At 51.7% G+C, this 13411-nt stretch overlaps 3 protein-coding genes across 3 annotated transcripts; 1 reads left to right on the top strand and 2 right to left on the bottom strand.

Annotated features, from left to right (window-relative positions):
* Positions 1 to 2148: 2148 nt before the first annotated feature.
* Positions 2149 to 3616, bottom strand: TGAM01_v210938 (hypothetical protein; the record flags this gene model as incomplete). Its single annotated transcript, XM_024550926.1, has 2 exons — positions 2149 to 2916; positions 3020 to 3616. The coding sequence occupies 2 exons, from the start codon at positions 3614 to 3616 to the stop codon at positions 2149 to 2151; spliced, it is 1365 nt and encodes a 454-aa protein (XP_024404321.1).
* Positions 3617 to 11964: 8348 nt separating this feature from the next.
* On the top strand, positions 11965 to 12222 carry TGAM01_v210937 (hypothetical protein; the record flags this gene model as incomplete). The annotated part of the gene is made up of 1 exon (XM_024550925.1): positions 11965 to 12222. One exon carries the CDS (start codon positions 11965 to 11967, stop codon positions 12220 to 12222), a length of 258 nt encoding a protein of 85 aa, XP_024404320.1.
* Positions 12104 to 12405, bottom strand: TGAM01_v210936 (hypothetical protein; the record flags this gene model as incomplete). Its single annotated transcript, XM_024550924.1, has 2 exons — positions 12104 to 12239; positions 12290 to 12405. The coding sequence occupies 2 exons, from the start codon at positions 12403 to 12405 to the stop codon at positions 12104 to 12106; spliced, it is 252 nt and encodes an 83-aa protein (XP_024404319.1).
* Between the last annotated feature and the right edge of the window lie 1006 nt (positions 12406 to 13411).

Genomic DNA, 13411 nt, shown 5'->3' with positions numbered 1-13411 from the left:
ATGCCATGGGAGGGGGGAACGTCGACCGACCCCTCCCTGTCTTCTTTAGCAGATTCGACAGGGACCAGCCTTCTTCCTTCCACGCATCGAGAACTCCGAGAACCCCTTTGCTTCCTCTGATTCGGTCGTTGTGTCTGCCGAGTGATGGAAAAAAAACTAAGGAAAGACCCAGCTCAAGCCCCCCTCTTCTGCCCAGCTGCCTACTATCATATTGCCCATTGCCCTGTTAGGCCATGCGTGGACGTGCGTGCAGATGCAGACATGCATACGCGTTCAATCACCTGTTGTGACCTGTATGTCTAGACAAATGTGCGGAGTTACTACATGCTTGCAGATGCATTGCAGACCGACATTCCACCTTCCCCTCTTCTCTTTTCCCAGCCGCTTCCCGGATGCAGGGAAGAATTCCTTGCTGAACTTGTTGGTTCTTTTGAGTAGCCTGTGAGGCCACGACAAAAGCAAGTGCAACAGGAAAACCCAATTTTGAGCGAGGCATTCCCCTATATCTAGTGTACGCTTCTTTATAGCCGTACTGCCCAAAGCCAGGGCTGAGATGGCTGCCTCCAAACAGCCAGAGTTCAGCTCAATCCTACCACAGCCTACCAGTATGTTTTCAGGGGGGAGCCACAGCCAAAAGAGGGGCCCTTAATCCAGAGACGCAAGCTGGACGGAGTGGTAAAAGAGAGCGGGGCCCTCTTCTTTTTTTTCGCGTCTAGTCTCCATCATGGGTCTCCATCTCTCTCTTGTTAGTGTGTGCTTTTGGCCTTTTAGCACGGGGGCGTGTATATCAAGTCGCGCAAGGTAAGCAAGGCAAAATTATGCCCCCCTTACCATGACCGGCGAGCGACACCGGATCGGGCCAAACCTCAACAAGTCAGTATGGAGAAGGGCCAGAACAATACGCGTCGGTCTGCTGCATTCACTCATCTTGACCAACAGCAATTAATTGTATTGGCACCCGTATTGGCACCCGTATTGACTGACATCGAGAACCAGTAATATCAATTAACATTCGCGACTCAATGGCTAGTAGCAGCACAGCAGAGGCGAGCTGGTAAAAGAGCTGAAAAAGAAAACGTCATTATGTCACACTATAACACACGCGTACACACACAGACAAGGAAAAAATAAACACACAATGTCAACCGCCCTTTTTGGTACTTCCCTCCGCCTGGTATCACTTCAACCAAGCCCGTCCCATGCCATGTCCACCAAAACCGTCAGCCAAGCCCAAGGCCTCCTTTCCTCCTTTAACGATTGATCCAACAGATGAATTTTGCCCTCCGCTTCTAGTGAGCCATGTTTTCCCATGCTGCCTTCACTCTTGTGCCATGTTGCTCGGGTCTCACGGATTTGTCGTCATCGATAACGACAATGAGTGAGGGAAAAAAAAAAATATTATTTTCGGTGCGCTAAAAGAAAATTGAAAGAAAAAGAATGAGCAGGCAAAGAAGGGAGAAAACAGGTCAAAGTGTCGTTTCATCGCGTAACCCAATCCCCAATCGTTTCAAATATGATGTGCCGTGAGGCGAATCCGTCTTATCTGGTAATAAAAATGTGGTAGTAAGAAATTTTGTCCAGGCAAGCAGAGCGAAAAAAGAAGAAAAAAACAGCGGGTTGCAATCGAGAGAGCACCCAAAGCTTCACGCCCCCCTCTCTCCTTTATATGTTTTAGAGCAGGAATAACCATCTGCAGCCGGAACCCAAAGAGCACAGCTCTCTGTTTTTTTTTTTTTTTTTTGTGTGTTCATGTTTTTATCAAATGCGTCAAGCAAGAGGGAAAAAAACAACTGTGCATATCCGAATCGTACAACTGTAAAAACAAAGTTGAAGGCAAAAAAATGCGAGGCAGAGTCAAAGTCAAATCGTAGGTAGGTGTTTATGTATATGTTCGGATTGTCGACAACCGGGGAATTTTTTTATATAGCAGACTCGTCCTGTAATCATCTCAAAAATTCTGCAACGCCTCGCGAAGAAAGTCTAGGAATTGGCGCTCAATTCACCGTTTCAGAAACTGCCCAGATACAGCTCAACTTGTCTTCTGTCCAGCAGCGTCAATCTGCAGTCATATGCTGTCATACGCTTGCTTTTCTTTCTCCACTTATACTTCCACTTCCCTCAACTACTCAAGTCCCAATGGGAAGATCCTCATTGACTGCCGCTAGCATCTCGAGATCGGTTGAGACGATCAATCATCGTCTTGTCTATGTCGTTCTTCTCCACGAGATTGCTCAGGCTCATGACGGAGGTCGATTGTTGCGACTGGCCGGCTGAGGCCCCTGATCGTGCGGGCGTCGAGGAGCCGCTAGAACCATTTTGCTGGGTAACAGGAGAACGCCCACCAGTATTGGTGGCAGCGCTGGGAGGGGGTCTTGCTGGGTTACGGGGGCTATGCCTTGCCGGGCCCGGGTAATGCGAGTAGCTCAAACTTCCAGGGCTGCTATTGTTGGAGAGTTCGGCGGGCGACCTTCGTCGGTGGTCATCCTCTGCCACGCCCGCTCGAGGAGGGGGTAGCCTGTATCCTTCATCTTGGTCCTCCGGCGTCCTCCGGCGTCTTCGTCCTGCTGTACGGTCATCGCCCCGAGGATCTCCATAAGATGAATATGATTCCGTGGGAGAGTGTGCCTGCATGTGATAGTAGCTCGCAGGTGGCGGAGGCGGCGGGCCTGACGCCGGGCCGTAAGGATGCGGCGGGTGGGGAGGATGATGCGGGTGAGGGACGGTGCTTGGAGCCAGGGGCTGGCCGTATGCACCAAATAACTGTGTCCCAGGCGGTACACCGCCCGGAACGGCCGAGACGGGAATGAAGGCTGTTGAGCTTGAGGATGAGACTGGCTGAAAGATGCATTCTTGGTTCATGCGAGCGCAGTTTTGACATTTTCCGCCAGGAGCATTTTGATGGCCACTACAGCGGATCTAGAACAGTAAAGGAGTAAGGGTTAGTCTACCACAAAAAAAAAAAGGGCCGGACAATGGAGACGTCAACACGCAAGAGACCAATGCACGCTGTGTGACAAACCTTTCGCTTTCGGCAGTATCTGCAGGCAATTGACGTCCGCTGCCTAGGAGCCTCTCTGGGACGTTCCATGCCAGGTTGGCCGTATTCCTGTCCATAGCCGGGAGGGGGTCGGGGATAGTCGTGGGGGTAGCCGTTGTGATGGCCGCGGTAATAGTATTCTGAGTACTGGTCGTGATAGCCCGGAGGCGGGGGAGGTCGGCGGTCATCGTAGTATGGGCCTCGCGGTTCGGGCGGAGGATATACTGATCGCGGGTCTGCCTGCGGCTGTAGAGGGGGGAGGTATCCGGGGCCCGGCTGCTGGCTCCCAGGAGGCGGAGGATAGCCATTGACTGCATTCGGAGACGCATACCGCGGATCGCTCATATAGCCACGGCCAGCCGGAGGTGGAGGACCATAGGCACTGGGCCGGGGGTCATGAATGGACGGCAAGGTGACAGAGGTTGCCATGTTGGATCGAGAGTGAGGGCTGCCTTCTGATTCTGAATGAGGCGCGTCTCTGGGAGGGAGATGGTGGTAGTAAGAAGGAGGTGGTTGGTGTTTAGTATCCTCTGGCCGGTGCTGCTGAGGATAATCCTGGCGATGTCGATCCTCTTCCATGCTCTGCAGAGACGGGTGGAGAGAAAAGACGACGGGACAAAGGAAAGAAGAAAGGAGTGCCGCCGATTAATAAGTAACAGTATGTCGAATGATTCCAGATCCTCCAGCTAATTCCCAATGGTTGAAGAGAAAGCGAAGGGGCATCTGGTGAGCCCGAGCTGTTGCAGAAAAAACGAAGACTTCCAAGTTTCAAAACCAGCGCCAAAACTGGGGAAAAGGGAGGGGGGAAATGTCGACGCCTTTGGTTGAATAGTTGATTGAAACGAAACGAAGGAACTCGTTACGTTGAGTAGCGGAAGTCAATGGAATATGAAAAGAAGAAGTGAGAAAAACCTCGCCTGAACAATGAGAGAAATGTGAGAGAAAGTATGTCCACAGATCTCTTCAGGCAGTCTTGTCAGACGGTGACGCTGCAGAGGTATGCCGGCCGATCACAGACAAAAGATGTCAATGGTTGTAGCGGTTGAAAGTGGCTTGCAGTGGCTATATGTGCACGACGCAGGCGCCCTAGAGACAACGCCACGCTTTCAGCGAAGACGGAAATCCAGCGCAGACACGACACACGGTACGGGGCTAGCCAGAGATGGCGCAAGGCGGCGTGCTGAGTGTCTCTCCGTAGCTGACGGGTGGCTCCGGAGGGGCGGAGGAGAGAGGAGACAAGAAACGAGGAGTTTCTTGGGGATGGGAGAGGCGTCAAGGTGTATATACGTGGAGGAGGGGAGGGAGGGGGCAAGAGGGATGAGAGAAGAAGCAGGAGAAGAAAGGAACAAGAGGAAAAAAGAGCAAGACAATTGTGTTGGTCGGCCCAGAAGTGACTTGGGCAGCTCAAGGCCAGAGGAAGGGATTCTGGTGGGGTGCCAAAGTCAAGGAGGGGGAACAAGATAAATGAGGACGCAGGAAAAGACGGCGAGCGGGAATGTAAAGGCGGGCGGATGGCCCGGCCGGTGTCGTGCCGTTCCCAGCGCTGTGGCCCAGCTAAGGCAGGGCAAGACGCTAATGCTAGGGGCTAGTGGGTGCCCTTCTAGCGCATGTGCGTAGTGCGAGAAACGGGGGATAGGGAGTGCGTCCAGGGAGACTGGAGTGCTACTGCGAGAGCTACCAGGTACTAGGGAGTAGTGGTACGAGCCCTAGTGTGCGCTGCTAGTTGTGGTTGCAGTGGCCGGTACTGGCTGGTATGGTAGCGGCGGTAGGGGTGCGTTTGGCTGGCGCCAGCTGGTGTCGGCGCCGTGGCCGTACCCTGTGCGGAAACTCAGCTTGGACACACACCACCGGGTGCGTGAGGACTTGCCAGGCCCGGTGCGTTGGTGGTTGTTGGATCGTGGTTACGAACGAAGCCTTTGAGTGTGTCGAGGTGGGTGCGTACCTACTGTAGGTGTAGGTAGCTACGCGCTGCGAGTCGGCCAATGCCCTTTTCTCGTTTGGTGTCGAGCCTTTTGGGCCAAAGACAGGTGAGCTGAAGAGATCCAATGCACAGCCAACCTTGTTATCTTGGGTGCTGAGCTGGAGGCCACGCCGAGGTCCCGTGAATGTTCAGCGTTCTACGAGTGGTGCTTCGGCAGAGACACGGCTGTAGTTGTGGCTGCTCGAATGACGAAGCGAGAGGAAGGGAAAAGAAGAGATAGTGCGCGTGTTTTTGTATATGTGAAGTCGAGGTAAAGTAAAACGAGATGGATGGATGGATAGGCATGGGATGTAGCCGTCTTTTCAGCTGCTCTGGCTTGACATTGGACTCAGCAAAAGTCCAAGTGTTTTGCTGTTGTCGTCGTCGTTCTCTTTGAAGGTGAACTTTAGAAACTATTCTCTTGCTTGGCACAAGTCGAAGGTCTCATCGCAGTAATAGGTGCTACTACTTCGTGCCCAAGAGCATAGATTCTGGATGGGTAGCTCTAAAAAGAAAAAAAGAAAAAAGGGTACCTATGTTGAGCCGATACGACCTTGGGTTGGGTATATGCGGGAACTGAGACCTGGGGCAATGCAATGCATGTGTTAGACAATTTCTTCACTCAGGGATCTTTTTTTCTTCGCAAAGATGCAGTGGAACGGAGTTGGTGCGTGCCTGTCAAAGCGGGACAGCAACGCCTCCCAGACAAAGCCCGCCACAACAACGTGGCGTACAGCAAAAAAGAGGGTCGAGTCGCAGCCATTGAAAGACATGAGAAAGGGCACAGTTTGCAGCGAGAACAGGCCAGATAGGTGGATAACACATGGAGAAGCCCAGCATCGCGATGGACCGTGGCCATGGACATGCCCTGGAGCCTTCTGGATGGGGCACAATGCATGCTAGAGGCGTGCTGTTGGTACCGCAACCAACAGAGTGTCAGGGAGTGCAGCAGTAAGTACATGTATCCTACTGTGTGTCCCGATTCTCCTCGGCCACGTACTCTGTTGCAATGAATGCTGCATTGCTTCGCATCGGCTCATGCAGCACGCCTCTCACTTGCCGCACCAGTCAAAGCCGCAGACGCCGGCTCGGGGAAGAGAGAGGCAGCAGGAGCATGCGTTTTTGTATGTGCGCATACTTACGCAGCATTGCATGTCTGCACGGTCGCATATTCCGTCCACTGATGCATTTGCGGCCCGTCATGTTTGGGCAAAGATGCATCGGTGCCCGCAAACGGGGTACTCTCTTCTCTACTCACACAGATATGCAAGCATGCAAGAGCAGACGGGTCATCGGTATAGGGCCATAATGACAAGAGAGGGGATAAGTACAGAGAATGAAAAAGAGAGGGGAACAGAGAAGAGAGCAGAGCAGAAAGAGCTCGGGACAGTAAGAAAGCCGCCACTGGTACATACCAAGATATAACAGGACGCACACAGTGAGCCGCCGATGGTCAAGCTTGTATCGAAGAATAAGTGCGGAGACAGGGAGCTTTGGTTTGCATAGATCAGCTACCTGGCAATTCACATGTCAATTACGAGGAAGCAAGAAAACGCTCTCGATCGCCATCGGATAACTCGTCCGTCTTGTCCTAGAATCGATTGGCCACAGTGGGTTGGCCCAGCTTCTGCTGTAGTCACAAGTGCGGCCTGTCCATCTCGAGAGAGAATCGCTGGGCACGCTTGCAAGTGTAGCTGCCAGATGAAATGCAAATGCTGCTGATATGGTCAGACTCACCACTTGATATCACGATCCAATAGTAAAGAACGTATTCTTTTTTCCCTTTCTTCTATGTCAAGACTAAAGAGGTGGAGTGCCCAGACGTGAGAGGCGAGACTCTATCGACGGTGGAGTAGACGAGAGAATCGCTTTTCAACAAGAGGCGATGATGCTGGCGAAGCAAGAGAAAGAATCAATGGAAAGACAAAAGCGAAAGAAAAAGAAAAGTAAGAGGTTGAATGAAGACAATGAAAGAAAAAAAAAATGGTGCACGTCGATGAGAAGCGTAAGACAAAGATATCTCAATAGGCAGGCACGGCCAGGTTTATCGAGGTCAGTTGCCAGCACAGGTAGTTTATGTACTTTTGTACTCTATAGGCCTACCTCCCAGCACCAAACTGGCAGCTCTCGGAAGCTCAGTAGAGAGACAAGTGGCATAATCAAGTCGATCAGCAATTACCACTCTGGGCCAGGCTGAGACTGATTTGCGTCATTGTTCAGAGATTATACGCCTTTAGAAAAAGAAATAGAGGCAAAATGGGATGGATGGGATTCGCATGTCTTGGAGGTTCCGGCCAATACAGTGCGTGCGCCAAAAAGTCGTGGGTGCTGAAAAGTCGCTACGGCCCGCGAATCAAGCTCCCACCGGGGTGCGGGAACTTCCACAAGTATACGCCAGTGCCGCAGAGTCTAGGTACCCCTACCGCCGCCTAGATGTTTGCTATACCGCAGGCACTACTTGTATGTATTAGAGGAGGATACGGCATGATGCATCTTCCCAGGACGCTCGCAAGGGAGCGCTGGTGAAAGGGAAGGTCCTTGCTAGTCGTGCCAGTCGCCTCGTTGGTGTCCTTGCAGAGTTTCCTTTCGTGGACAGCAGCGGTGACACAAGCACACAGAATGTCTCGGCCTAGGCGGCGTGTGGATAGCACACCAAGGGCCAAAGCACAAGTACCGCTCGCAATCGAGGTCATGATGGCGCGTTTATGCTGGGAGAGACGACCAAGCGTCTCACTCCACAAAAGAAGGGGTAGCAGTCTAATGGGCTAAAAGAGGAGAGTGTGTGAGAAAAGAGACGAGCAAGTCGGACATGACAGCAGCAACATGACGAGGCCAGAGACACGTCAAAGACAGCGTCAAAGACAGCTCAGCAAATGGCGGGGGGATCCTGAGCTGAGACTTGGTTCATCCCAATATGGGCAGAAATTCCAGGTTGCCGGGATAGATAGACATGGTCGAATGCCAGCCACTGCCAGATCAGCAGCCAGTCAGTCATTCGATTGTTTGGCCATATGGCCATCTGTTGATCTATTGATCCGTTGACCTGGTTATACTGATCTGTCCGTCTTACCGCATGTCAGTCCGGACGAAGCCTTGGCTCAGCCGCTTAGTGCTAGCTGCGGCTGCTATGGCGAATCTCGATATCAAAGGCGAACAATGGATCAAAATGCCATATGCTGGCACTGCGCAACGCCCACCTGGACACGCCAACCGGTGGATTCGGCACTAACATTCCGCTAACAGGGGCCGTCCGCAATGTTTCCTGCAGGGAGGCTTTGCTCAGGCCTGCCGAGCTGGGAACCGACAAGCACTGTCCTGTAGGGCGTCGTGAAAACAGGCCATTTTGTGCAGCTGCTGTCTGGGGTTTCGCGCGTTGCCCACTTGGGACGGCGGCCCTGCAGGTTGCAAAGACGGCCGCAGCATGCATAGGCTGCGTGCTTGAAGCCGCTTTTGGTCTCCGGGCTTCCTTTTGTCTGCATCTTGATCCATCACAATTGATTTTCCTTCTGCAAAACCTCTCTTCCTCCCCCTTTGTACCCATTACGGTTCCAATGCTTGGCAGGCTGCTTTGGTAGGTCAGTTTCGTCTTTTCCTCCCGTTGTATCGCCGCCATTTTTATCATTCATTGGCACATGCGAACGCAGTAGGCTGCAATATAATAGTACCTACCTGGTATAATAGCAGTAACAGTATGCTACCCATAACGATTGTATGCCGAGGCGGTCATTTGCCGAGCACGGTTCGTGAGCTAATAGATATTCCTCGTCAGTGCCTCTGATTGACTGGTAGCCGAGGAGGTACATGTACCGAACAATGGCGTAAACGTAACAACACGAGTTAAAATTTGCCCTTCTATGGAGCAGACATTGGTTTGCTCAGCTCGGTAGGGTGTGCCAATAACAACAGATTCGTGCGTATGAATCGTGAATTTTTCTTGGGGGGGCGGCCAAGGGCCTGCTAAGCTTCGTGAGCAACGCTCCACTACTACGTAGGTCGATAGTTGAAGTAGTTGCTTTTCACAAGTACTGCTAGAAATACAGTATGACCTGGGAACATCGTAGGCTCTCGAAATAAAGGCGTGGTGTCCCGGATTCAGCTTGCCTGGGAGATGGGAGACACCGCGAGAGGAGGGAAAAGAAAGGAACCGCTTTTGAGTCAGGCAGGCATTCTCTCTCCCTTGAGACAGCGCATCATCTACCCCCACCGCCTTTCTGGGTCTGTGACGTCCGATGCTGTGACGTCTCTCAAGCCATACTTGTAGATACCAACAGTAGTAGCCGAACTGATCGTGGGTCTCGTCGCCCCCATCGACTCGATCCGGCCCGAGCAAGCCGGCGGCACTGGATCTCGTCTCGGTCCGCTTTACTTTCCAAAGCCACCTTTATTAGAGTAAAATCATGCGTCTGCCGGATGGTAAAGGGCGCTCAATCTACCTTTCGTCTTCTCAGTCGAGAGCAGGATGCTTTCCCCCCGGCTCTCACACCTGTCGTGTCCGCGTTAATGAGTCAACCTGTGCCAACCGCTCCACATCGAGCTCTTCTTTGCCAGGCCATCTAATTCCTTGATTCAGCCTCGTCTTCATCATGGTAGCACTACTGTGCCACTTGTATGGAAGCAACCCGCAAAAAGTTTCAGTTCAGACTTGTTTCCTGTTGGTCCAAATGTCCGGTCTAGGTCCCACTCACACTCTTGATGTCTTTACATATCCAATGGTCACATCCGGATCGGCAGTGACCACAAGCCCCCTTGGTGCATCGCCTATAGCTCTGAAGTACCTGAAACGCTGGAAACCAGCACACACACATTGGAAATCCAAATACTAGACTGCTCCTGTACAGATTTTCTCGTGTACGCGTAGGTAAGGTGTGCTCCATGCACTTGCCATACTCAGGGGAACGGCCATTGACCCCGGTTGCCGGTCATTAGTGCAGAGGGCCATTGTTATCCACATATAATAGCTAACAAGTGCAATGCTACATAGTAGGGTAGCTCGAGCAAGCATATAACCCGGGAAATACTAGTATACTGATAGCACAGACATGTGCGAACTGCTTATCAGTAATTACTGCTAGGCGCAGGGCGGTCCATTGCTGTGGACAAAAGGGGTCGCCAGGCACATCAAGCTGCATACTTGTAGAAGTAGGTACACGTCGTCCTCGTACGATATTCGGGAGGCCACAGGGAAGACCCGGTTCGTCGTACTTGTACAAGCAAACCTAAGCAGCTAGTCCGGTTCGTACAGTAAGTTAGTTTGAATTTTGTTCAGCCATCACCACCACCTATATGACTGGGACATCACCTCTCAAAATGAGGGATGTCCTCCCTTGCGTAGAATTAGATAGGAAAGGGCGCAATGAGCAAGAGTGAGGAGCAGGGAGCGAGAAAAGAGTATTTCGTATAATGGTTCATGCGGTAAATGGGGTCGAGGGAGACATGTTCCACTTCAGATGCAACTCTCGGTGATGTGCTTAGCTGAACAGAATCGGAATCGTAGCATTGGTGCATACTATTTGGTAGGTGGCATTCCTCGTACACCGGTCTGGTACCAGCAAGTAATTCTAATCAGCCCATATTAAAACATCAGGCTCAACTTGGTGGAAACTTGCCTGTGAGGATTGCCATCATCAGCAACAGCAGCAGTAAGTACTTGGCAGTGCTAGTGCCAAGTACATGTATAGTACCAGTGGTCCTTGTAAGCGTCCCACGGGAACGCCCACTCTCCCGGTGGCCAGGCTTTCGGCATAGCTAAGGGCGGCTGTGTTACGAACAAAGAGATCTGAATCTACAAGGTAAGCCGGGGGAAACTTACTGGTCGGAACTCTTGGTCCCAAGCAGCATAGCAGCCCCCTCTCCCCCCCGAGAGCCTCATCTCGAATCTCACTTTGCCACAATAGGCTACAACACGGTCGTTTAAAGCAAGTCTTCCGTAATTTGCCAAGCCGTCAGCCGCTTCCCATGCAATGAACCCTCTAGACGTACAAGTACATCGTGAAACTTGATAGGAGGCCAGCCAGCAAGCCACCGCACAGTCCATGTACATCTTTTGACATGGGCCCAACCGCTAAGGAGCGCCGCCGCATGAGGGGAGGGACAACGCTGCTTAGCCGATGCCATACTGGATTGTAGCAGACAATACCCGTCGCCGGGGAGGGGGGTCTCTTCTCTTGAAGCCCAGCTGTTCGTCTCAAATCGAGCTTGGGCCCCGTCGGACATGATGCAAAGGTAACCCAAAGTGGACAAGCTGCCCCATCTGTAAATCGCCAATAAGGTCTTCCCGTGCATGCAGAGTTGCAGCAGCACCCCGTGTGCCATGCATCAATCTCTCTATATTGTCCAAGCTGCCTCAATGCTACGCTCTTTTCCCCCCCTCTCATCCTCAGCGGCCGCTCGCCGAGTATAGCGATTGGCGCTTTGCGAAGACATACAAGCATATGCTACAGTTGTAGTAGATACTATAGCAGGTATTAGTATATTTTAGCATAGCGTCTGCTAGAATGGATACCTCTTCCGTTCGAAGCGTGTGGTCGCCAGGTTGCCCTCCGTGTGGCACCCTTCTTGACAAGCCCGAGGAAGAGGACGCACGCCCTCCATAAAATGTGTGCGCGAGGGCCGTCATGTCCAGCCTCGTTGCAGGCCCCTTTCATCTTTCTTGTGCAGTGTAGCGTCGGATGTTGTAGACCGTCTGCTGTGTACTGTTTGCGCACGCTCGCCTTACCATGTACAGCCTAAGGGACCTAAATTCGGCCAGAGGTGCATCGGCTTGCAGCCGTCTTGCGGCTATCAATAGGTACATCGTCGTCAACCCGCTGTAGCACGTAGTACTACTCCATACAGGTACATGCATTCTGATACGACCACACGTATAGGTAGCTATGCATGCCAATAGAGAGCAGTTGTCCGTGCGACGAATGATTTATTCGCACATGCAGCCATCTAGCAGAGACGGACAGACAATGGCCTTGCAGCCATGCACTCTGTAAGGAGGGGAAGATACACTCAGAGGTGGCTTGAGCAAAAGAAGGAAAAGGACGAGATCCCGCTCAATCCTACGGTGTCCACCTGTATGATGGGAGTATGCCTGCTTTCTTTCGGGTTTCATGCGGCCGTCATCTTCGGCTTCGAAAGCAACAAGAGGTGGTTAGGATCAGTTGGTCGCAGCAGCCATTATTCTCATACACCCAATGACGACAGTGGACTGTCACTGCCTCACAGAGGCGAAGAATGACGGGCGTAGAGCGAGATCTGACATGTCAGCTAGTCGTATAAGCAGAAATAGAGTGAGCCCTTGATACCTAGCTATATGGTTTTTTCTGAGAGGCGTAGAGTTTATGATATGGTACCGGTTTTCCTCTGATACGAGCTGCTTAGCCTTCTGTATCTTTTTTTTTAGCCTTTGGCGTAATCCCATACCCGTTGTTAGAGTATCTTGGATTCATGGTGCTAGGTATATGAGTAAGCTCGGTTGAGGGTTTAGTGCATGTAGCGAAACGATCGCGATCCATTGCGTGCCGCCCGTCCTGCAGCCGCAAACTTAAGGGCCATCCGGGATAACACAACAAGCTCAGCTTGGAGGTGATCAGGCGCAAATGCGATTTGTGAATTCCGTCTGATGTATCAGATAGATATAGACCGTCTCGGTTATGCATCGCCCCAAATCACTTCGCAATAGCTTAGCGAGAACTGGGCTAGGCGTATGGGTATGGCCTTCTTGGTCATGGAGACCACGATAAGCATTTGGATTCCATTGCCGTTAACCAGGTGCCTATGTCCATGCAATATCATAGATATTATCACGCCTGAGAGAACCCTATTAGACGACCTATTCAGCAGTGGGCGTAGTTGTTATCTTGCCAGCCTCAGCATGCATGCGAGATGGATCGCACTGAAGCCAATGGGGAACCTTAATCCTGCTGCTGCGTAACCTTGTCACCATGCGACTGGCCGGTTCCCGTCTCGGGTCCTTCTTATGGTTGCATCCGCAGACGTTGGTAAGGCATCACCACATCAATTTGCCCGTAGTTAGTACTCCCAAGGGAACAGACACAGTTTTAGTAAATCTCCTTTTCAATGGATTCGAGAGTCGGTTCTATGTTGTCACCTTTTTGTGCCTGTGAGCTCCCAACACAACAATCGTCATCCCAGACATGGTGTGTTGTCGCTCAATGTCGCTGATGTTTGCGTAGGAAGCCGCAAACATGTGTTCCAGTTAGCGTACAAGCGCCCTGCACAAAGCTGTATGTGTATTGTAGATTTACCCAGAAAGGCCATTCATAAACAAAAGACACTTTGGCCGAGTGGTTAAGGCGATGCCCTGCTATCTTCAAGATATCTTTAGGCATTGTGTTCGCACGCGCAGGTTCGAATCCTGCAGGTGTCGTATTGATCTTCTTTTTGCCCCGCAAGCTTGCTGTTTC

Source organism: Trichoderma gamsii (genome assembly GCF_001481775.2).
Source record: "Trichoderma gamsii strain T6085 chromosome Unknown Scaffold_79.2, whole genome shotgun sequence".
In the NCBI taxonomy this organism is placed as follows: Eukaryota; Fungi; Ascomycota; class Sordariomycetes; order Hypocreales; family Hypocreaceae; genus Trichoderma; species Trichoderma gamsii.
This window is presented reverse-complemented; position numbering and strand designations above follow the sequence as displayed.